General features: G+C 46.0%; 1 protein-coding gene across 1 annotated transcript in view; it reads left to right on the top strand.

The window, feature by feature from the left end:
• The first annotated feature begins 1,168 nt into the window (after positions 1-1,168).
• The window catches only part of HS6ST2 (heparan sulfate 6-O-sulfotransferase 2), a 126,056-nt gene continuing 102,481 nt past the window's right edge, over positions 1,169-24,743 (top strand). Inside the window, exon 1 of the mRNA XM_005488178.2 lies at positions 1,169-1,830. Within this exon, the coding sequence (XP_005488235.1) occupies positions 1,319-1,830 (512 nt within the window). The 5' untranslated portion in view covers positions 1,169-1,318. The remainder of the gene's footprint in view (positions 1,831-24,743) is intronic.

Below are 24,743 nucleotides of genomic sequence, written 5' to 3'. Positions count from 1 at the left end.
CAATCAGTCAAACTGGGGGTGCCCAAACCCATGGTCCTGCCCTAGTTGGTTTTCCATGAAGGACAAGACACTGACAGGGGATGGGGTGAAAACCTCCTTTAGCTAGAAACCTCCTCTTTCTATTATTGCTTTTTTCTTGCAGGGCTGCAGTTGCCACAGGCATGAATTGCCTCAACATCAGTTGCACCAAGAGGGAAAGGAAAGGCTGGGGGGCACGCTGTTCTGTGCTGTTCTCCATGGCCCTGCCAGGTCCTGGGACGTGGTGTGGGGATGTGTCCCTGTGCAAGGGCACGGGGTGAACATGGGGTGAGCACCCATGTGCTCCCACCTCATTGAACAGCCACCAGCAGCTGGAGGGCCAAACAACATTTGCATACAAATATATACAGGACTGTAATCAGAGATAAATCCACAGAGTCCTTGTTGTTATTGTTTTATTTACAGAACACTCTCCTTGCGCAGAGAGGTTTTGAAATGTGCTGACAGAGATAGCGCAGGTATTTGCCACCTTAAACAACAGAAACCACTTGGGGCGTCAAGAAAAGCAGTCAGTGCGCTACCTCTGAACCCAAAAACCCCAAATAAAACCAAAACACCGGGTGTTGGTGCGAGGGGCGGAGAGAGAGCGGACAGCTCGGTACCCAAGGGTGGGAGTGTGTCTGTGTGTGTGCGCGTGTGTGTGCATGTATGTGTGTGAGTGTGTGCGTGTGTGTGTGTGTGCGCTGGGCGGACGGGACGGTGACTCCGCGGCCGCTGCCGTGACCGGGCCGCTCCCTGCGAACAGCCCCGTCCGTCTGCGCCCTGTGGGCACGGCGGGCACGGGGCACGGCACCGCTCCTGGGGCCGCCGCCCGCTCCGGCACGGGCACAGCGGGACGGAGCATCCCGGAGCGCCCCGGGCCGGCCACGCTCAGAGCACACTCGGTGCCGCCGCCGGTCCCGGCGCCGTGCGTGGAGCGCGGTGCCGGTACGGTCCCAGTCCTGGTGCCGTTGCCGGTGAGGTCCCGGTCCCGGAGCGGCCGCGCGGGGCGGTCCCGGGGAAGGAGGAGGAGTCGGTGCCGGTGCTGTCCCGGTGCTGTCCCGGTGCCGGTGCCGGAGCGGCCGCGCGGGGCGGTCCCGGCGGGGGCGGGCCCGTGAGGGGGCGCGGCCGCGGCGGGGCGGGCGGAGGAGCGGCGGGGCCGGGCGCGGGGGCTGCCGGGAAGGGCCGTGGGCAGCGGCGGGCGATGGCGGCGGCGCGGGTCCCGCCGCGGCGGAGGCGGCGGCGGCTGCGGAGGCTCTGAGCGGGACGGCGGCGGCGATGCGCGGCGCTCCCGGCGACGATGGAGGACCGGTCCCACAAGGTGCTGCTGGCGCTGGTGATGCTCTTCCTCTTCGCCGTGATCGTGCTGCAGTACGTCTGCCCGGGCACCGAGTGCCAGCTGCTGCGGCTCCGCGCTCTCAGCCCCGCCGCCGCCGCCGACCCGTACCGGGCGGAGGACGAGACGCCGGCGCGTTTCGTTCCCCGCTTCAATTTCTCCGCCGACGACTTGCTACGGCGGGTGGACTTCAACATCAAGGGGGACGACCTGATCGTGTTCCTGCACATCCAGAAGACGGGCGGCACCACCTTCGGGCGGCACCTGGTCCGCAACATCCAGCTGGAGCAGCCCTGCGAGTGCCGCGCCGGGCAGAAGAAGTGCACCTGCCACCGGCCCGGCAAGCGGGAGACCTGGCTCTTCTCCCGCTTCTCCACCGGCTGGAGCTGCGGGCTGCACGCCGACTGGACCGAGCTCACCAACTGCGTGCCCTCCGTGGTGGACAGCAAGAAGGAGGTGCGGCTCCGGCCCTCCAGGTGAGGCCGTGCCCGGGGGGCTCTCTGCGGTGGGACGGGCGATGGCCCGCGGGGCGCAGCCGTGCCGGGGATGCGGCGGGAGGGGGACGCGGTGTGAGCCCGGCATCCCCGCACGGAGCGGCTGGCACCACGGGATGGGCACAGCGTGCCCCGAGCTCTGCGCAGCGGGCAAAGCTGCCCCGCTCCGCCGGCAGGGAGGGGATAGAAGGGTGATGGAAGCGATGTCCCGCCGGCTGTCGCGGTTGTGACCGCGGGCCGGGGGTGGTGAGCCCGGTGACACAGGAGCAGGCCTGGCAGCCCCGCAGCCTGGGGACCCCCGAGCGGCTCTCGCAGGAGGGACGGTGCTTCGTTCGGCTGCCTGCGAGCTTCCCCCAGTGCTTTTCCATCTTTGGCTGTACGGAGCTCCCGCAGCTCCAGGGTGCGCCAATAATTAATTGGTTGGTTTTGGGAGTGTTGGTGAGCCGCTGTATCTTCTTGGTGCCTGAAGTTTGGCTTCAGGATGGCGGCCATGCAAAGTAGAGGTTACTGTTATGGCTGAGTTACTGCAAATATTTGCATTGTTCTTCAACCCTAACCTTGATCATTTTGTGCTTGCATTTTGGATTTTAATGGCACTGCTCCCTTTTTATCCCTGGATCTTCCCTCGAAGTTGCCAACCTCCCCTGACCATAGCAAGGGTCTTGTCTAAAAGTTGCCCTTGCCTTTCAGAAGCCCAGGGGCTTTTCCTCCTGAGCAATGAGGATCTGCTTTCCCCTCTCCCAGAGCTCTTTGATCAGAGCCCACCTTCGGTTGTAACAGACTCAGGAGCTTGTCTGTGGCTGTATCGTGTAGCAGAACTGCTCAGGGTTTCAGCGTCTTTTCTCCCTCTTTTGTGGGAAACTAGAAACTAGATTATCACTCCTATTGCACTATGAGACTAATGGTAGGTCTCTTTACAAAGAGGCTGCTGTTATATATCATGCTATCTGAAGTCAAGTCTAAGCACAGATTCACTTGTAATACAAAGCAATTTCTTTCTAGAATTCCTTTTATATAGTGTGACACTACACTGCCATCTAGTAGAAGAATGCTTAGCATCATTATGGTCCTGTACCCACGGAGCAGCTCTTCATCAGACTTGGCTATTGTGATTCCTGCTCTTTTGTCTTCCCTACTGCTTTAAATTTTAATTGTCTAATTTTTGTGACGTCCCATTTGCTAACATCAGGACCAGTTCCTTCCCTCTGGATCTATTATCCTCCTGGCTTCAGGCTGCTGAGCCTTGCAGCCACGTAGTTTATTTTACCTGTCCTATAAGCATGTTGTTTGTCAGCAGAAATGTAAATCACATAGCATGTGCTCTGTTTTGCTGTACTGCTTCCAGTGTTCCTCTCTCTCCAGAGATGGGCCTGGCTTGCAGTGCTGTGCCTGTGGGTCATGGATTTCCTTCCTTTCCTGTCTGTGCTTTGGTCTTAGCTGTGCTCTCCAGAAAAAGGGGAGGCTCCTTGTCCTGAACCCACCACCTGAGGGGGAAGGGAGCATCAGGCTCGGAGAGCTGGGATTTTGTCTGCTGCTTTTGGCTTTGTATTCTTTTCCTTTGTTGGATACCAGACGTGCTTTCCTGAGTTGGAATGGAAGCAGTGCATGTTCCTGCTCAGGAGTTCAGAGTGATGGCTTCTCATCCTATAAACAATGCCTGCTGTCACAGCTGACTTCTGAGAGGTCGCTGGGACTTGTGGTTTGGGATTGAAGCCAGGAAAGAGGGAGGAAAATGAAGCTTTGATGGTTTTGTGTTAGGTAGAGGTCTACTCTCTCAAAGCCTTTCAAATGATATTATACTTTTAATAACCTAATTACACAGCTTGCTGAATAGCTACAGTTATTCTCCAAAAAAATGTCTTGACAAGCAATTATTTGGACTGCAATTTCTAAATGTTTAAAAAACACAGGAAGAGAAGTTCTTAAATGAACAATAGTCCTTTCAAGTCTTTCTGCCCATTTTAATACCTCGTCTTTAATTTTAGTTTGTGCTCTCAATTTAGCAGTGGTTCAGCTGACAACTGGTTAATTAGCAGCTCTACCTACTGCCAGTAGCAGACAGGAAGTCAGAGCCCTTTCTGGGCAGATAAAAGCTGCTTTCAGAGCAGCAGTAGGTGTGGGATGGGGGTGTCTAAGCTGGGGAGCCGTGCTGGCTCCAAGTGGGGTCAGCCTGGCTGTTTCCTGAACTGAGGTTTTTGGGGGGAGGCCTGACCATCCTGGGTCCTGTGTGCTGGTGGGAAGGGAAAGGAACTCACAGCCCTGGTGTGCAAATCCTGCGAGAAGGGGGAACAGCTTGGAGGAGTGCAGGGCCTATTTGGGGAGCATTGTGAGGGCAGGGAGAAGAATTCTATCAGGAGCAGAGAAGAATTTTCTCAAGTGAACCTTGTCTTGATAAGGGTAGGAATTTACAGAGAAGGCATTTATAGTTGAGGTGATTGAAAAGTGAGACCTGTTGTAAGAGTGATTTGAACTCCTTGGCAGCTGCATCAAGCAGTCTGTAGTTACTGTGTTCGGGCTGTGTAGCCTTGTCTGGAAATACCCAAATCTTCCATCAAACCTTTCAGCTTGCACCTATGTGTGATTACTTTGCACAGGTGTTTGTCTTTTTAGGTGTGGTGAGTCTGCCTGTCAGATTGCTGGTTACCTGGGCTGGTCTCTAGGGGCCTTTTGTTTTCTTTAAAAGTTGAGTGTTTGTTAGTCTGGAGGAAGCTCAGACCTGAACCATGCAATGCTCAGCACCAGGTACAGAGATCTCTGTGCCAGGATGGGATGGGATCAGCCTGGAGGGTGTACACATGACAACCTTCCTGCCTGCAGCAGTCATCCTGCAGTATCTGCTCTTAATTCTGTTAGTAGTCTGCCTCTGTTTTCTCTGGGAATTGCAGGTTTGGAGCACAGATTCCCTCAGTGGAGCAGTAGAAATACCCAGGATGGCTGTTGTGCTTTAACACAATCCTGAGTTTGGACGTAACACCATGGTGCTTTCCTGTCTGTGGGCATGTAGGTTCCCAAAACTTCATTTTCTTTGCAATAGTGGCTTGTGCTCCTTAATAAGTGGCAAGAAGGTAAATAGATCTTCTCCTTCTTTGGTTCTTTCTTCCCCTGGAGTAACATGCTTCTCTGGGTATGGGGGGAGGGATTTTTGTGTTTCTCTCCTTGGATCCCATTGGGGGACATGTTCTGTATGCTCCTGTTCCCATTTGTCTCCTGTTCCATCAGCCCTGCTCACCACTGCAGCATCCAGAAACCACAGAAGAGGGGAGGGGGAAGGTACAGGCAAAATTGATGCTTTCAGTGCTCTGGATCTGCCACTTGGGAGGTGTATGGAATGGGCTGCTGGTGGTGGCAGAAAGGAGGGGATTGTCTCAGCTTCTTGGCACCAGTGGTGAGAAAGGAGAAATGTGCTTTTTCCTGGTCATGAGTGACTGACTTGGGTCACTTGATTGATTGTGGAAGCCTCAAAGCTTTTGGCACACTGAACGGAGGCAGCATCCAAAGAAACTGTGAATCACAGGACTGAGATTTCTCTCAGCTCTGGCTAATTATTATGGGAAATGTCTACTGAAGTTGTCTATAGCAGTAAATCCAGTGGCACCATTGCAAGAAACAAAAGGCCTTGAGGTTAGACAGGAAACTGTAATGAGACATAGGAGCAAATACAGGTACCAGCATTCTTAAGTGGTGTCATGGCTTTGTCCCCTCCTTGGGTGAGAGATGTGCTTGTGGTTGAAGGTCAGGCTGTATTTGATGTTCCTCCTGGGTGGCATTAAAGGAAGGAGATGTTCCCTGCTGAAAGGAGAACGAGCTTGTAGAGCTGCCTCTGGAGCCAGAAAGTCTGAGATTGGAGGGAACTGTGCTGCTGGTACAAGCCTGTTGGGCCAGGTTGGTGCCTGCTGGCTTTTGGGAGGCCTGATGTTGGCACCAGGCTGCTGTGATGTGGGGCAGAGGCTGCTAGCAATGCATGGGTGTTCTTATCTTGTCCCTGCGTGTTACTGCAACCCTTCCAAGCTGAGTCTTACAAAAATCTGAAAAAAAAAGGTTGAAACACTTCCTAGCAAACTGGAAACACAGTGTGTGTCTCTGTTGGCTGAACAGATTAATCCATGTGCTCTTGAAAATGTGGAGTCATCTACTCTGAGCTCTGCACTACTGGCTCTAACTGAGGTGGGGTTAGTTTAGTTTTTAGTTTTCCCACAGTGAGTTTTTGTTATGGTGCAGTGTGTAGGTAGCTATAAAGGTCTTGGTAACAGTTTCCCAGTGAACTGCTTTGGTGTGGAGGGGGAAAACCATCACCAAAGCACTGCCAGGGAGAGAAAATTCATTTGTAGGGTTTGGTTCTTAGCAGCCTTTGAGTGTGCCTCTCCCTGCTGCAGAGGTGTTACATAGCTGTGCAAGTGGATGAACTCAGTGTTTCACCTGCAGTGGTGAAAGTTGGGGAATAGTTAAACCCCATAAATCAGCAATAAACCCCTTGTAGGCTGAAGAGATGCTTTAGGGTCCTATGGTGCCCCAAGACTTTGGGTGGATAATGCAGGCTGCAGCAGGAGGAGGACAGTTCAGAACCCCTGGAGCTGGTGGAGCAGACACCATTTCCCAGGATAGAGTCCCCCAGTGCTGGGGTGGAGCCTGGGGGGCTGCTCGGGGGGAGAGGGGAGCAGCCCAGCTGAGCTGGAGGCTGTGAGTGAGCAGATGGGGTCACCTGCTGGAACTTGGGTTCTGGCCAGAGCACCAGGAGGGTGCCTGCCCTTGAAATACACATCACGAAACTCCCCAGGAAAAACTGAGCAACAATTATAAAGCAAAAAAAAAACCCCAAAACAACAAATCACCAAAACCACCAAAAAAAAACCCCCAAAACAACAAACAACCGAAAAACCCAAAACCCAACCAAAACCCAGAGCTTTTGCAGAGGTGCTGCCAGGCCCGAGTGGCTCTGAGCTGCTTCATCGATCAGCAAGATTTCCTGATGCCCCTGCCTGTTTCAGCCTGCTGGTTGCAGGGTGGGATTTGCTATCTTGCCACCCACAAACCTGCACCTCCAGCAGCTGAATTTTCCTGCCTGGCATCTGTTGGGACCAAAGCAGGAGGAGCAGTGACCCAGCCTACAGAGTGAAAAAGGGGTTTTGAGGGGTAGAGCAAGAGACTATTTTCATAAGTACAAGTGTTTCTTTCACCTAATCCCATTACAAGGACTAACCTTGAAAGGCTTCCTTATAAACTTAAGTTCATGGGTTTTTTAGATTTGGACTGTAGGACTTGTAAAGCTCTCTAAATTGATATTGCTGGTTTTGCAGATAAAGGGTTGGACTTCTTAAAGGGATTAAAAAATAATTTTTCATATTAGGTCTCTTCAGTTCTCTAATTCTTTAATAAGGTGCAAATTTACTTCCAGTTATTTGAAAGTATATGTTTCATACTGCCTTTAAATTTGAGAATTTCTTGTGGGTAGAGAGAAGGCATTAATTGGTGCAGGAATAACCCCCAGTGATTGCAGTAGAGCAAGATATGAGGCACAGGTGTTATACCTTAAATTGTTTATTCCATCTGTTATCTGAGTTGATCCTCCCTAAAGAAGAGAGTGGGAATTTGAACATTGTGGCATGCTGTACTAAGAATTGGTAACTTTTTATTAAAAGGGTACTTTTCTGTTAATTTTTCTTTTGGAATATATAAATATTCAAATTAAAGTATAAATAAATGCTTTGACTGTATTAAAATAGACACAGATTGTGCCTTGTGATCCCTCTTGATAACTTTATAACCTTTAATAAAGGTTATCAAAGGCGCTTGGAAGTCAGGCGTTACCAATAAGTTATTTTTATTAAAAGACAGATTTTTAAGTTTAACAAGTCGAGCGTTGGTTCTGAGACAGATTAACTGAGATTAATTTGTGCTTCATTTATTTAATCTGAATTGTCAGGAATCATGTTCTCTACTGATGTAAATGTCGGCAAAAAGGACTTATTAGTAGATTTGATTGCTTTTTAAATTTAACTAGCAGAGATGCACTGACATGCCTAAGAGAATTGGTCTGTTTCTGTGAACAGTTCAGTGCCTAATGAATCACTTCAATGTACTTTTCTGAAGGAAAGCAGAGCAATTTAAATGTGCAATGCATTGATTTACCTCAAATGGATTAGGCCTCTGTGTGCAATTCTTTGCATTAATTTACTTTCTCCACAACTGTAATAATAAAGGCAGCATTTCTGTATGGCTTCGGCCCAAATTAGCTCACGTAACTTGCTAGAAAGCAAAAATCATTGATATGTGGCTGAAAATGGGATGTTGCAATGGGTCTTTCTGAGAAGACACAGGCTTAGGGAAGTGCAGCAGGGTCCAGGATGCCTCTAGGAGCCACGCCAAGGGCAGGACAGCTGGGCTGGATGGAACCTGTGTTGAATGAACCTTGTGTCAAAGGTTTTCTTGACATTTTTATGGAAAAAAAAGTATGTGTATTTATATATATATATATATGTATTTGTGATTTGGTGCAACTCTAAGATTTTGGTGATGCAGACAACTTTGTCTTTTTTAAGTTACTGAAGAAATAATACAAAATCTTGTAACTCCAGCATGTTCAGCTTATTTTATTCCTGCAGTAACTTTTCAGTCATCCCTTCCCCTCCCATAAGCTCAACCAGCTGAGCAGCCAAGCGGCCAGGCACAAAACTCTGGGTAATTCCCTTATTTAACCACTTTGCTGCAGCAATGGTGCCTGGGCTTTGTTTCACTCTGCAGGGATTACTGTGGGTGAGCAGCCCTCAGCCATTTTTGGAATTATCCTTGTAGGCTCCTTACATACTTGTGAGGATTAATCTCCTTTCCCTTCTCGATCAGTTAATTCCCATTGCTGGAGAGCTGCCTGCCCAGATGCAAATAGGCAGGGAAGCAAAGCTGTGGAGCATCCCCAGCTGCTGCCTTCATCCCTTGGGAGCCTTTTTCCCTGTTCCCAATTTGGGGATGGAATTCTTGCCTGAGCAGTGCCTCAGTCTGCAGCATTTTGGGTGGAAGCAAAGCTGATGGGGAGGAGATGTGGGACTCTCCTCTATGGGATGATGGAGGCAGCACAGTGACTGGGGTGGGGGGAAAATGCCATTCCTGCCATTCCTGCCTCCTCCTTCCTCCTCCTCCTCTTCCTTGGCAGCTGGCAAGCGAGGATTATTGTTTGTGATTGACTTGCTGATGCTGGCAATTGTACATTGTGTTCTGGGACTAATAGGGTAGCACCGAGTTATTCAGGCGTTATTGAAACGAATCACATTTGTGATGAGTAATAAGTAGGAGACTTTGGTATTTATGAATAATTAACACGGTAAAGTTTTTCTTAGACATAAAGAAATTATTTAATTTCTACTGTGAACACTCTGTAAAATTAATGAAAGATAATTGCATTTGCTAATGTGAGACTAAGAAGCCGAAGCAATCCATTCTTTTGCATTTAAGTTCATATTGCTGATGTAAACAGCCAATGTAGATTTCCTTAAATATGTTTTCATTGGGTGGGACCTGTGTTTAACATCGAGTGGGGTGGGTTTTGTGGAAATAGAAAGTCTAAACACTTAATGTGCTTTTCCATCCATTCCCATATCTCTAGGTGGAGAGTGAATATATGCATATAACAAGATAATGTTTTTGAATAAGTGGCAATTAGGACCAGCTTGCTTTCTTCTTCCCTGACTTTAGCCTTCCTTCTCAGCTGTTCATGCTTTTAAAGACAGAATCCATTTAAGCTATTATATACAGCTTTGAGTGAAATCTCCTCTTTTTTAGTCTTGAAAAAAATCATTAGTCTTTAGAGGCCTATAAATCATAAGATCCATTAGGGGTGAGACTCAAATCATGTTACTTCTTGCTTCTCAGCTGCTTATCCAACTCTGAAGGAGCCAAACTTTTGATGTAATATAACTAAATATATGCAGCTACGAGGGAGATAATCTTGCAGCATAAATGATTTTGCACATCTCCATAAAGGCATGAAGAAGAGAGTATGCCTTTCATGAGATCCTTGTAGCAAATGCTCCTAATTTCCTGTAATCAAAAGGATTGTGCAGTTTTGATGCTCTTAGAGGTCCAAGTAGCTGGAAGATCAATTCTGCCATAAATCCATTTTTTTTGGCTAAGTTAAAACATTGCAAAGCTCCCAGCAATGGCAATCTGCTCATTCAGTGCTGTTTGAACTGTAAGATCCTTCGGCAGACACCCAAATCGAGTGGCTGAAACACTCTCTGCCACTGATTATTTCCTTCAGCCTTCCTTGGGTTCAGAGAAAAGCAACTATTTTAACCCCCCCTGTTAAGCAAAACAATGTTTCCTTGGTCAGAGCCAGAGAAGCTGCTTTTGAGAGTTTCTTTTTCAGGGTAACTGAGGGGAGAGCATTTCCTTTGGCCTGTGGGAAAGTTAGTCCCTGGAGCAATCCCAACCATTCTGAGGTAGCGAGTTTTTTTTTTTTACTGTGGGTTCAGAGAAAGTTATTTGGAATAAGCTTTGCTTAAGCAAAACCTGCCAGGTACTAACTTTATAATGTGTTTTGCCAGCAGTTAACTCATCTTGATGGTGAAAGTGCTGTGGGGGTTCTCCTCCTGTGGAGGACTCAGGGGGGGCTGTCCCTGCAGCATTTCCAGAAGAGTGGCAGGTTTTGTTCCTCCTGGAACTAATTCCACCAACTGTAGAAGATGGCTGTGTGGCCTCTGCCTTTCACAGAGCTGTTTCTTTTTCTTTGGGGGGGTGTTGGATCTAATCAGAACAGTGGTAGCACAGAGAAGGGAGAAGACAAAAGCGCTCAAGGAAATGTCAGACACAACAGGATGTGCCTGCTGGATGGTGGCTGAGTGACTTGCAAGAACATAAATGGCATAAATTAGTCTTTAACTCCTTCAATTCTTGTGTGCTGCAAGTCAGTCTCTGGTAAGAGTAAAAGCTTGTCTTGGCATAGTCACCCCATTTTCTCTTTTACTAAGTGCACATCTTTAGCCAAAACTTCAGTAGGTTTGGGTTTTTTTTTTTTTACTTTGGTGATTTCTAATAACTATAGGTCAATTTTTGCTTTCAAATGCAGCTGACTATAAAGGTCAGTTGTTTGGCTTTCATGTGGTGTGTTTCTGATTAATTCTGGTCAGCTTGAAGGAGAAGTGGTACATAAACATGAGAGTGGGATTTGAGAAGCCAAGACATTACACCTGGGATGAGTCCTGTCTTCATCACCAAGTCTGTCATCTCCTCTCAGCCACTGCCTTGTCTGTGTAATTCAGCTCTTTGCATGAGGATTTCTATCTGTACATAGAATAAAGGATGTTGGATTTTCTAGCCTGGTTGCATGTAGTAACTTTGCTGCCTATATGTGACTAGTCCTAGGTAGAGGCAGTGGAAATATTGTGTTCAGTTTGAATTTAGGGAAGCTGTAGTGTTTAAATAGAAAACCAGAATGCTGTAGTGACAGGTCACAGCAGCCTGCTGCATACGTGCTGGTGTCCTGGGAGGGTTGTGGTGTTCCTTCCCTTCCCAGGAAGGTAAAAGGGAAGCTCCCTGTCCATGTGGCTGCTGCTGTGGGCTCACACCACTCAGTGCTTCCAGGCCAGACCTCTTGCATCATGTTGGTTTCACCCCTTTTCATGGATGAAGCAATGTACAACTTAGCTCTTTGAAATTAACAACTTAGGAAGATCCTAAGTACAGTTGTTCTAAAGTAGGATCTAATCATGCTCTAAAGGTGTGTTTGTGAACCTGGTGTTCTCACTGAAAGGTGTAGTGAAAGAAGCCAGGATCTGCCTCCAAACAGGAGACTTTGGGTGTCTGACACCAGATGTCCTGACCAAAGTCAGTAGGAATGGAACTGCTGTGCTTAAAGCTGCTGCTTTGTCTGGTGGCTGCCAAGGCTGCAGCTGCTCACAGTGGAGGGGACCAGACCATCAGAAGGCACAGAGGTAGCAGAGACCTAGGAGAAGCTTCAATTCCTTGACATGAGACTTCCTTCAGAATCCAGTTCCTTGTATCTCTTAAGCTCTGTGAATTTGCAAGACTGTTGTATTGCCATTTAAGTCAGTCCTGCTTCAGATAGACCCCAGGTGAGCCCATAAACACAACTAATGGATTTGGCAAAGCAGAGTTATGAAAGCCTTTTTTTCATCCCATTTCCAGAGAAGAGGCAGAAAACAAATGAAAAGAGTAGTTGCACCTGCAGCTGCCTTTCCTGAGATGAGGCAGCCTTCTACTGGCTCACTTTCCATGCTGGTGGTTGCATTTTGGATGTCAGCAGTGTTCTGGGTTGGAATACGAGCCCTCTCAGAATGTTATGGATAGAGACAACTTCCTTACTGAGTTAGATTTATGGGGTATTGCTGATAATACCTGCTGGAGATTGGAGCTCACAGTTTGCCAGCAGTGATGCAGAACAGCTGAACAAGAGGGCAGTGGCTAGGGATGAGTTTGACTTGCAGTTCTGCAAGCTGCTTTATCACCCAGTATCTTGTGGTATAGTTAACATACTGCCACGTGCAAGAAGAAATTGCAGTTTTGCTAGAAATACAATCAGCAGAAAATACTGTACAGGAAATGGGTTAGCACTGCCCTGTGTTTTGAATTACTGAGCTATTTTGTTGCTTGCAAGGATAAAAGTGCTAATTGCATGTGGCCTGGGGTTTGGTACAATACAGCTTTTGGAAAAATCTGCCATAAATGGTTTTAAATTTATTTATTGGGACAGTTAAGTGCAAGCACATAATGGTGCTGATATTTCTGGAGATGGGATCAGAAGGAGGTTGTGCATCACTAGGTTTAAGAGGCATACAAACTATGTCTTGTCAAGCCTGAACTCTGTTGTGCTACCAAAAGTACTTAAATATATTGCTGAAGCTTAGACTCAAAGTGTTTAAATTTATTGCTCAGGGCTTTGCAGAATAGGGATCAGTAACAATATCAGCACGTTTTGTTGCCTTGGAGTGGCAAACAAAAAGTGTGCTCTGCAGACTTGGGCTTTTGAGTGTTTTCTCTCATGTTTGGGATGCCATCTTTCCCCTGCTGCAATTCTTGTTGTTTTACACCTTGGGGTGCTCAGTGCTGCAGCTGTGTGTGCCCCAAGCAGAGGGTGCAGGGTCCAGAGACTTGCTGAAACAATGAAAGTTGAGATTCCCTGTTACAGGACCCAAAGATGTGGGGAGAGGTTGGGTAAGTTGGTGGATCCATGTGATGTTGTCCATCCTGGCTGGTATGTCAGCCTTGGGTTGAGGACCTGGAGAACCAGAAGCAGAACCTGATTCAGACTCTGTCTAACAGCCAGGCCTCTGCAGGAGAAGGCTGTGGGAAAAGATGCCTTTCCTGGGCATCATCCTGGTTTGTTTGAGGGTACAGGTGAAAACGGGAGTTTTCAATCCGTTTTCCGTCAGCCTCTGAAAGAGCACTCTGAAAAGGCCAACTCTGTTTGACCTGAATCCAGACCTCCCGTCAGCCAATCCTTTTTGTAAAATTGGTCAGTGTATCAGGCAGCCTGGAGAAAAAAAACACGGAAAGGACTTAAGAGTAACTGAGCTCATGGTGAGATAAAAATTTCTCAGAGCCTGGATTATGGAGGGATCTGGTTATTTGTAAAATATATAAGCAGATTCTCTGGCTCGGCTGCGGAGGCTCAGCAGTTGTGCTGGAGGATTTGATTGTGTGCTCAGCCCATCCTGCTGCTCTGCCAGGTACAGCTGAGTCTGGAAATTGAGGTTTAGGGCTGATGACAACTTGTGTATTAAATGTTACAAATTAACTGTGCTTTGGAAATTGCAATTATAGGCTTTTTTTAAGGAATCTAAGACTCTCTTGTTTATTCTCTGAAGAGCTGGTTTTGCTTTTCCCGTCATGTTATGTTATTTTTCTGAAATTAGCAGAGCATTTTTGCTTCTGCTTTTTCCTCATGTATCATCTGATGTCAGGAAGGTGAATTGCTTCCTGCAATAAACCTCTGTAATCATAGAAGAGTTATGGGTATAAAGTGCAGTATCATACTTTATTTTTTTCCCTTACAGTAAAAATATTTAATGTCTTATAAAATGGTCCATCAAGATAAGTGATATTCTGGTCTCTTTACTCTTGTGATTAAAACTCTTTTTGGGGATATTTGTGTGTCTCAGAACATGTTTGAGTTCCCAGTACCTTTAGTTGTTTAGAATAGAGGTTAGGTAGGTTAAACCTGAGATATAATGGTGATGATGGGCACTCAAGCTGAAATCTGATCATCAAGAGAGGGTAACACAGTCTGTGAAGTGAGTTGCTCTCTTTTGGCAGCAGTTGTTACCCAAATGCTTTCCTGTGACTTCCATGCATTTTCCTTCCCAAGACCCTTATTGAGAACAGCTTTGGGGTGGGAACCTCATCTCCTCCCACCAAGCACTTGGCAGAAGCAGTCACTGGACACATGAGCATTTACAGATGCCTTGCCTATGTAGGACTGTATCTTGTAAGGCATGGCTAATAATTTTGATTACAGCAGAGGGCTGATGTAATTTCCTATGGAAAGGGGAAGCAGGCATCTGGGATGCAATGCAAAGGCAGGAATTGCAGATCTGGGCTGCCAGAAGTCATTCCTTTTTTTTGTATTTGTGGAAGTTAGTGTTGGGCTCTATTACAGGACTCGGGAGATGTGTTTTCTTTTGGATTTAGGTTACTGTGGGATTTATGGAAGCTGAAGAGTACATTGTGTCCTTGTGTACAAGGGCATGATCTGTGCTTGTGTAAGTGATCCTAAAATCTGTGGTGTGATAGCTGTGGGAGCCAATCTTGGATGTTTGGAGAAGTGAGGAGCAGAAGACAGACTTTTTAGCTCATGTGGATGACATTCTTTTATTTTGCAAGAGGTTTTTCATCTTTGCTTGAGCAGCTGAGATGAAACATCCCTTTCTGTTAAGGACAAAAGCAAAACCCTTTGCTTTAATGCAGGGAGCAGGGCTGGGATGTGCTGCAATCACTTGGCTTTGATCCTTGGTTGTGGTGTAGAAGAGCACAGAACAGCTCAGGAAAGTGGAGTGGGGAAGTGTTTGAGTCCCTGGTTTAGGCTGACGCCTGTGCTGCTGGCCCAGGGTGAGATGAGACCACTCCAGGCTGCAAATGCCATCGAGCTCTTTGGGGTCGCCTGCAGCAGCCCCATCCCAGCCACCTCTTCCTCACCTCCTGTCCCCCCTCCCAGCTGCCCCCCTGGCAGGGAGACTGGAGGAAAATTTTCTGAGAGGACTGTCAAAAAATTGTCTGTTCCCTCCCCGCTTGAAGATTGGGGTTCTCTATGGCCTTTTATTTCATACACAGTTTTTGTGTTAAATGAGCAGCATTTTTGCAAGCTCCACTGCTCCTTTGGCTGGGAGCAGGGCTTCTGCCCAGCAGAGGTTTTGTGGTAAAATTTATTGTGCTGTACTTGAGCACTAGTAGGTTTTTCCCTTCTCTCTTTAAACAAGCCTTCCCCCCTCCCCCCCTTTTTTTTCACTAATGGGAAATTTCAACTTGTCCTCTGCTTAAGCACAGTTCAAGCTTTTCCAGGAAAATGGAATGAATCAGTAATGCTTCCCTCTTCTGCTTCTTGTATGCTTAGCTAATTGTATTATTTTTATTGTGGTTTTGATTGCATAAAGGCCTTTTTCTGGCATCATTTTCTGCATAAGAGAGAGCAGACAATATCTCTAAGGGGATGCTTCTCCCTCTGTGTTATCCCCAGACCTTCAGAGTTTGGAAATCACAGCTTTAGGAAGAGGTTGAATCTAAACAAGGACAGACAATTCTTACAGTGCATTGTTCTCCTGTGGACTGAGGGGTTTTCATTCAAATGATGTGCAGGGATGAGCAGGCAGGAGCACAGGATGACTTTGAGCTTACCCTCTGGCAGCAGGGAGAGGCAGCTTCCCCGCACAGCTCCCAGGCAGCCCCTTGGTGCTCCTCATTTCCTTTGCTGCCACTCACTCTCCTTGCAGATCCCAGCACTGTCCCAGAGGTTTGTTCTTAATTGTTTCACCTTTCACATAGTCTTGATGCTCTCTAGATTGATGTCTTGAAGCATGGGTTTAAAAATCAAATAGCAAATGACTGCACTCCAGTGGATGCTATTGCACTAGACATTATGTTTTAGAAGTCACTGTGGTTAAGTGGAGTATCTCTGGAATCTTGTTTTTATCAAGACATTTATGTTCCCATCTAATTTTTGTGGAGAGTCGTTTAGACATTTTCCAGATTAGAGCATAATGGAACTGCTAGCTATAAATGTTCAGAGGAATCCATTACACATGCTGATTTAGTGGTTAGTCACAATTACTTTGGAGCTACAGTGTCACATTTAACACCAACCTTCAAAACCACATATTGTGAAATCCGGTCATCATTCCTATGAGATGTTCCAGCCTCCTTGAGAAGAAAAAGACATTTTGTACAGCAAGATGTAAAAGCAATTTGGAGGGGACAGGCTGATGCTGGAGGAACAACTTGGTGTAAGAAGCAAACCAGCAGGCAGCTTTTCCTTGTAGAGTTTGAGCCTTTTTCTTTCTGCTTCATTGAAGCCCAGAGGGTTGTGGTGGCAGTGGGTTGGTGTGGTGATTTCCATGTGTGCTCCATTGAAATCCAGAGGGTTTTGGTGGCAGTGGGTTGGTGTGGTGATTTCCATGTGTGCTCCATGGAAGTCCAGAGGGTTGTGGTGGCAGTGGGTTGGTGTGGTGATTTCCATGTGTGCTCCATGGAAGTCCAAAGGGTTTTGGTGGCAGTGGGTTGGTGTGGTTATTTCCATGTGTGCTCCATTGAAATCCAGAGGGTTTTGGTGGCAGTGGGTTGGTGTGGTGATTTCCACGACTGATGGAGCTGGAGTAGGACAGTCCCATGTGCTGCAAACTTTTTTCTTTCCTGCCACATTGCAGGGTTTTGGCTGCTCCCAGACACGTCCCCTTGAGGTCAGGACTGGTATTTCTGTAAATGGTAGTGGAGATGTTCCTGCAGGTTCTTAAGAGAAGGCACCATAGGCCTTGGAGCTGTAGTTAATAATTAGAGCAACTCTTGAGTAACACAAGTGTCAACAGACACTTTCACTTACTCTAACTATATATAGGTGTGGGTTTAAAAATCAAATAGCATCTGCTTTAAGCAAAGCCTGAGAGTGGAAACTGTTGCCTGTTTTGCTTTTGAAACATCACCTTTTCCCTGAGATAACTCCCTGCTTGTTGCAGTTGGCTGTGTGTTCCCACATCCCACAGATGGGAGCTGTGTGCAGTGTCCTGAGCTGCACCTTCTTTGCCTTCCTGGGGTGGGAATTATTGCTCTGAATTGAATGACCTGCATCTTGCTGGCTGTTGTTTGCTGAGGAGAGGCTTATGACCTGCAGGAATGACTATTTCCTTGCTCTCAGCTTTTGAGTTGAAAGTGAGCTCATCTGAAGGTTGTTGTTGCACTCCATCTTGGGTTTTAAGCCAAGGGTGGATGTGGTCAAAATGAAGTTAACCTGAGATTTAGAGAATGAGCAAGTAAGTCTCATTGAATTTGTGCATGTTAGAGTCTCAGAACAATATTTATGTTAAGGGATGAGCTTGTGCAGTTGGGCATTCTGAAGCTCTTTTGTTGTTTTGTTGTCCAAGAATATTTGTTTCCACAGTGGTTAATGCTAGAGATGCTCACAGGATACCTGAAAGTGCCTCACTGTCAGTAGTTTAATAGCATGATATAATGGCACATTTAAAAAGAACATTATTGGTGTTGCTAAGACTTGGCTTTAGTTAGAATTTCTACTTGATACCTGGAGGAGATGTTAAAATTCTAGGTTTGTGCAAGCTTGAAAGGGTCAGTACTCTGATCGATAGCTGAGTTTACTGGTAAAGCTTCCTAAACACATAGGAATTTTTAGATATTTTAGGTCAGTTCTCCCTTCTTACCAGTTGCCCAGACATTAGAGCACTTTAAGACCTGTCTAACACACAGATCATGTAACCCTTTCATTCCCTTGGGTTTAGAACTTTATTTTTGTTCTTGAGCGCAAAGTAAGCTTTTAGAAGAGGTAACATTAGAGGACTGCAGTCTGTCTTGAAATTAAGTTTTCTGGGAGTTAACAGCAAGGTTACTGTGAGTTTGAAGTACCTGGGGAAGGAGTTTGTACTGTCTGTTATGCCTCTGGCAGCTCACCCTCAGCCTGCTCCTGGAGGCATCCACAGGGCATTGGAAATGTCAAAGCAGATATTGTGCCCTGGGGTGCTGCCAGGGCTGATCTTGATTTGATCTCCAGAGCTGCCTGGTCTGGCTGCTGTGGAGCCAAAATCTGCAGGCTCCCCGTCGAGTGTGCCCTGCACTTGGCAGGGGTGGTGCTTTCATGGCCCAAATCACCCCTGTTAGAGACAATGGTGCTCATCCCGTTGATTGCATCAAAAGCCCCCTTCCCTGGAGAGGCTGCCTGCCAGGAAGGGAGATAATTCATGCCCTGCATCAGCCCTGTCTTAAATTGGTTGAAGATCAGGATCCGGTTAGCTTTAATGATAAGAGCTGGGATTCTGCAGTGTCAGCTCTTTGCCACAGGGTTTATGCTGGGACCACAAAACTCACAGGAGTTGTGTGATGGGATGAGAGGTTAAGAGCCAGTGTAATAGCCACAAAATGCTCCAGCCTTACAAAGAAATGTCACTGCATCCTCCTTGGATACTCGTAATTAGTAATTCCTGGTTTGCCCTGGCTCTTTAGAGGAGTCTGCTGGGAGGACCAGCCTGTGAGCTGCACTTGGCTGCCCTGTTAGGGCTGTTAAATCAGAGTGCTGTTTCTGACATTGTTCATTTGTAGGACTGGTTTCCATGTCTTGCTTTAACTGTTGTCATTAGCAATTTGCTGGGCTTCATTTTGGGGATGGGAGAGCACTTTGTGATCTCTGAAGCATTTGGAAGTACAGCACTGTATGACAGTGACAGTACATAAACCAGAACAATACTATTGCTTTCTAAGTGTATTTTTTAAACTCTGTTTTCTCTTTAAAACTAATTCTTCTGGGAAACTCAACTGGGCATATGTATTATTGCTAACATTTTCTTAAAATCAAATCCAGTACATGTAGGTTTTTTACTGTTACTTTTAGAAGACTAATTTCTTTTTTTCTTCCCCAGTAGACTGTGTTCATCCCGCTCTCGTGACTTTTTTCCTGTTTAATTGCTTTAGCATTGCACTGAGTTCTGCTTTCACTCTTTAATTGGCAATCGTATCGTGTCCATGGTGAAAGAGAGGGAATTTCACTGTGGAATTGAAGGCAGAGATTGGGACCACTGTGTTTTCATTTAATGAGGAAGGTTCTTAGTACTTCTCTTCAGACTGTACCTATTACACCAACAAGTGGTGTCTACTTAAGTGAAGCCTATCAGATAGATAATAACACTCTGTAAAGAATGATAAATTAAGGCATTGATAGCAACTAACCAAGACTTCGTGCAATGGCACAACCAAGGAGGAGCCTGTGGTGCCAGTGTCATGGGAGGTATGGGCTGACATGGCTGGTAGGGATGAGGCCAGAGGAGCCCTTGCTTCTCTGCCTCTCAGGTGGGTGAGTCCAGGCTGAGTCCATCTTGACTGATGGACAGCTCTGTGCTCTCTTCTGTGCTTGTGGGCTTTGCATGGAAGCTGGGCAGCCTCGCCTTAGCACTCAGTAAAATGGTATCATTGAGATGATTTCTTCCCAGTGGGTTGAGATACCCCTGATGCCCTTATATTCCTCATGTATGAATGCTCAGTTGCAGCTTCCATGCATTTTCTTTCTGTTGGTTGCTCTGGGAGCTGGCTGAGTGTAGAGCAACACCTGATATGGGGCAGCAGAGCTGCTCAGATTCCTGGCCCTGGGTCCTGTTTAAACCAGCCAGCCAATTTTGTTAGCTCTGCTGAGTTAGTGTATAAATAGCTTTTATAAATGCCGTAATGTCTTGTCTGTGAGGGTTCCTGCACTTAACATTTTAGGGTTCTTAGGGTATGGCACAGACTATTATTGATCGCTTCTTATAGGTGCCTGTAGTTAGCATAAAACAGGAAAGTACAACTGGAGTTGTGGGCACTTATTTATAAATATCTTAGAGCATCCAGGAAGCCTTGGAAAGCTCAGTTTGTGCCCCTTGGAGTGGGACTGTGCACTTGGGTCACCCCAAATCCTGTACCTGGGGTTCAGAGCCAAACCCTCAGCCTGGCAGCAGCAAGCACCGTGCACCTGGAGCTCCCTGCCTGGGTAAGGAGGCGTGAAGGAACAGCACAGCAAGTTGTACTTTTGCATAATAACTATGAGTCTCATCCTGCCACCTGCCCAGGCATTGTGGCTTTGAGGTCACATTGATGCAAATACGCTGTGCTGAGTGCTGGGAGAGCATCTTTCCTGCTTCTTCTCCCTTTTGAAATGCATGCCACACGTCCTAGAATTCAGATTAATCAGAAGCAGGGATGTTTGTACCAAGATTGGCTGATGTATTTATTTTACCCAGGATTAATTTATAAACTCTATCTCTACCTGGAGAAGTTTGATTAGCATTATAAATCTAACGTGCAATGGATACTGAAGGAATTGAGCTTTTAAAAAAAGGAGATGGGAAATTAGAGGGAGAAATTGGATTTAAATTGCAAGGCTGCCTGTGGTCCTGGAGGAGCTGGGTAAGGTCATGTTTCCTGAAAAAATGTGGTCTGTGTGGAATCTACTTGTTTTATTTATTACAGATTTTCAAAACGTGCTTAACCCAGATCTGGATGTGCCTTAATGATTTAGAGCTGGTAACAATAACAGAATCTTTTTTTTAGTTGCAAAAGTACAAAATATTTATTCCCTAACATGGACCATAGAAATAAATATGTAAATCCCAAATGGCAGCTGTGATAGTGGATTTCATTTTTGTGATGCATAAGATTTTGAGCCAGCACTAGGACCTGACTGATGAAACTGTGCCCATGTGAATGCACATCTATCCTGCATAGCCAGATGTCTTTCAAATCCTTGGTGAGGGTTCCTGTGGCCACCCTGTGAACATTAGTGGAGCTGCTGCTTGCAGAATTTATTTCTACAAAGTCCATCACACTGGGATTTTCCTCCATGGGCACACAAATGGCTTAAGAGAAAAAAGATCTTTTCCTGAAGAGTGGTGACCAGTATTGATAAAGTTTAGTATTGAAATGGTTTTTAACTGCAGACCTGTTTGAGGGCAAGGGATATTTCTAGAGAGTAGGAATGTTTTTTGTGTAGTTCCCAGAGTGTTGCTCCTTGTAGTTGCCTCTAGGATTTGGGAGTCATTGGAGGAGGTCGTGGTCTGATTGTTTTTGTTTTGGTCGCTTTCCCAGCTGTTCCCCTCTATGTGCTAAATGGGTTTTGTAACCTAAATGGACGCAGTTGCATGGATGAAAGAAAACAGCAAGAGAGAGAGGGAGAGCAAGAAGTGAGGAAATATTTCATGAGGCAGTTGAAGTGAATGATTTTGCTGATTGGTGAGGTGGCAGGCGGCCATCTGCTCGCTCTGCATCGCATCCCTTCCAGCTGACCTTAGCTTTGTTCTGGTGAGCTCCTCCTAGGGCCCGTCACTATGGAGAGGGAAGACATTCCCCACAAACAGATTCACAGGAGGTCACTCCTTTGTCTCAGACCTCCTCTCTGTGTTCCAGGTTGCTAAAGCCACCCTCGCATCATCTGTCCTTATCCCCGAGCAGCCGTTAATGGCCCCGGTGTGTCTGTGCTGCTGACGCAGGCACAGGGGCCTTGAGAGCAAGGCAGTGACAGTGCAGAGCTGGCATTTTCCACTAGGTCTGCTAATTAATTAAGGTCATATGTCCCAGCTATTAGTTTGGCCACTGCTTTTCTCCATTAAGCAGACAGTGAAATGCCAGGGAAGGGAAGGGCAGTTCTCCCACAGAGCACCACCATGGCTGGGGTGATGGTCACAGGGTGCTGTTGAGCTGTGGGTATGCCAGCCTATTGATGAAGCAGTACTTGCTGCTTCAAATAGGAAAATTTGGGCTATGTGGCAAGAAATTCTGCATGCTGGAGTGTTTCCCTGATTTTTCTAAGGGTCTGCTTTGCTGAAGGCTTGCTAGAGAGTGAAGTGTTGCTAGCTAAGCTTGCTGAGTGCATGCTGGCAGAGCTGAGAAGCAGGGTCTAGTGTTTTTAAATAGGCAATCACTGCCTCGCTTAAAAAAAAATAATTCTTTTAATCAAGACTTATTGCTAATGTGGAGGACATTCCAGTGCAGAGTACGTCACCACTGCAATTGTCTAGACAGGTTACCAGTGTCCCTGTTAAGCAACCTCATTATTTATTTATAGTTATTTATTATAATAAATGTGATTGCCTGCAGTAAGATGCAAACTCCACCGAGTCATATTTCAGATCTCACAGCTGTGTTGGTTGAATTTTCAGAATAAATAAAATGTTTGCAGCTGCAAACAGAGCAGCCTATTACACTCTTGGGTGGCTCCAATTGGTGGTGTTCCTGGTAAAGGTACAGGAGGAGGAGATGCTCAGTTTTGGGGAGGGGGAGGATGATGAGGCATCCTTCCAGTCCCCCACGCTGCCTGACCTTGGATGATGTCCTTGTGGGGTATAGGAGCTGGCGGAACTTGCTGTCATTGCTGACTTCAGCAGGGCACCTCAGGTGCTGCATTTAAATGCTTTAAATGGAAAACATCCAGTCTGTGTAAGAAAATGGAGAGTTTATGGATTTGGTGACTTATCACAGGGATCATGTTCTCTGCTGCAGGCCCATTGACTTTGGTAGAATTACTTAAGATTTGCCTCTCTCAGTGACTATGGTGAAAATATGGTGTGGGTTTTTTTTCCCTGGAATTTTGTTGGTGTGACACGAGCTTGCCAGAATCCCAACAGCTCCAGTTTTCTGGGAGAAACAAGAAGGTTGTAGGTATCTGACTTCTGTCCAAAGGGAATGACTTCCTTTTTGACCATTTACCCAAAATCTGAAGTTCTCTGAGCTGTCCAGCCAAGGAGGGGAGGTTGTTCATGAAGCTGGAGACCAACTCAGGAGGGAACTGACCAGAGGGAACAGTTTCCTTGCTCATCCTTTCTGATTGCTGCTCAGCCTAGAAATGGTCCTTGCTCTTTCTCCCCTTGGAGCTCAGCTCTACATACTTCTGAGAGTGCTCTGGCTGCTGTCTTGATTGTTAAGCATCTTTCAGAAGCTTTTCAGAGCTCCTCTGTATGAATTCCACTAAGTTTTGGGCATGTGCTATGTGTGCCTGTCCTCCTGGGTGTATTGTAATTACTTCAGCTCCTTTGCTCTAGGGACAAATATTTATACTAAATGAAGTTTATCCATCATACCCACTCACCCATTCTGCAAAGCCATATGCAGAAGATAACCTTGCATGCTGCCAAATAATGGTGGAAAGCTTGTCCAGTGGTATATTTTATATGTATACTGAGTGGCAGGATTAGGTATAGTAGATCTGTGTTGGTTAAGGTTGGTCTGATGGCAGAATCTGGTCAAAATGGTTGAGCTTGTCTAGATGTATGTTTTCTTTCCTATAGAACTTGGTTTTATCAAAGTATGAAAGAACATTAAGTTTGGCATTTTATGAAATGACTTGAGGGAATTGAAGTTAGTTGTTCCCTGTAGCATTTGATAAAATACACAAAGGCCAGAAGGAATGAATGATTCACGTCTCGACTGTCAGCTGTTGTGGAAAAATGAGGTGAAGCTGGATTCGTGATATAAAAATCTGTTCATCAGCACTGGAACTTGTCAAAACATAATTTCATCTTGTTAATTTTAGTGAGTTATTGACTCAAAAGTAAATCATAAAGATTTGTAGAAGGAGAGCAAAATGGTGTTTGAGTACTTATTTTTAGTTTGATTTTTTTTTTTAAAGGAAGATTTCATAAAACTTCCCGCTGTTATAAAGTTAACATGTTCTTGCTCCAATAACGCCTGCCTGATTGCAGAATTTGAGGTTTAATCATGCACCATCAAATTCTATTTTCAAATTTAGAGTTAAAACAGTCTTTCAGGCTTAAGTTAACGTGCTCACTTTCATTTCAGTGCACATAGTGGCAGATAATTATTGTGTGTGCTGTATTTCTCTCATTAGTAGGTTAGTATTACAGCTTCTGCCAGACCACAAATAATTAAGGGTTACTTCAAGTATGACTTTAAAAAAAATAAAATAGAAAAGTAGTTCTGAGGAATCCTACACAGTGAGGTAATGAGTGTCTGCAGCAGAGACCACATAAATGACTTAATGTGCCCAGATCATCTGATAGTCAAACATAAAACCTGCTCAAGCTTGTTAGCTAATCTCATCCATAGAACTAACTGCCTCTTCTTCATGGATGTTAACCCAGTTATACCAACTTTTTAAGGTAAAAAACCCACAAAAGTGGAAAAACTACATTTGAAAAGGGAGTAATAAATGAGCCTTCCTGCTGTAATTAAACAGACCTGTGGACTGATTCAGACTCTGCTGTTCACCGTGTGCAACTGGTTCTGTTCAACCACTGCTATTGAATGTGGTTGAGCAGCCACATCCTAAGCAGAAGCTGCTGGGATGGGGACTTCAAAATTCCTATGCCAGTGTGTGCATGCAGCAGATGGACTTGTAGGAGAGAGGAAGAAATAGGCTGGCTGTGGGGAAGGTGTCCATGGGCAGAAGGAGTGCTTACACAACTCTCTTGTTTCATTGACTTAGATGAATGGGTTTGTGTCTAGCAACAGATGCAAGTAAGGCAGCATTTTAGGTCTGAAAATTCCTCTAGGATGCCTGGATGAAAAAGAATCTATTGCTGTGAATTACTTTTAAGTAGTTTTGCTGGAGCCCTAATGAAATAGCAAAATTTGGGCTGCTCTTGGGCAGTGCAGGTGTGCCATGACCATCCATCCTACTGTCTCCAGAAACACTGTAGAAAATGCATAAGGGTCCAAAAAGCAGTGGGATGTGTAAGAAGTAGTGCTCATCTTCCAAA

Source organism: Zonotrichia albicollis, chromosome 14 (assembly GCF_047830755.1).
Source record: "Zonotrichia albicollis isolate bZonAlb1 chromosome 14, bZonAlb1.hap1, whole genome shotgun sequence".
NCBI classification, from domain to species: domain Eukaryota; kingdom Metazoa; phylum Chordata; class Aves; order Passeriformes; family Passerellidae; genus Zonotrichia; species Zonotrichia albicollis.
The sequence above is the reverse complement of the archived record's forward strand: the minus strand, read 5'-3'. Positions and strand labels throughout refer to the sequence as shown.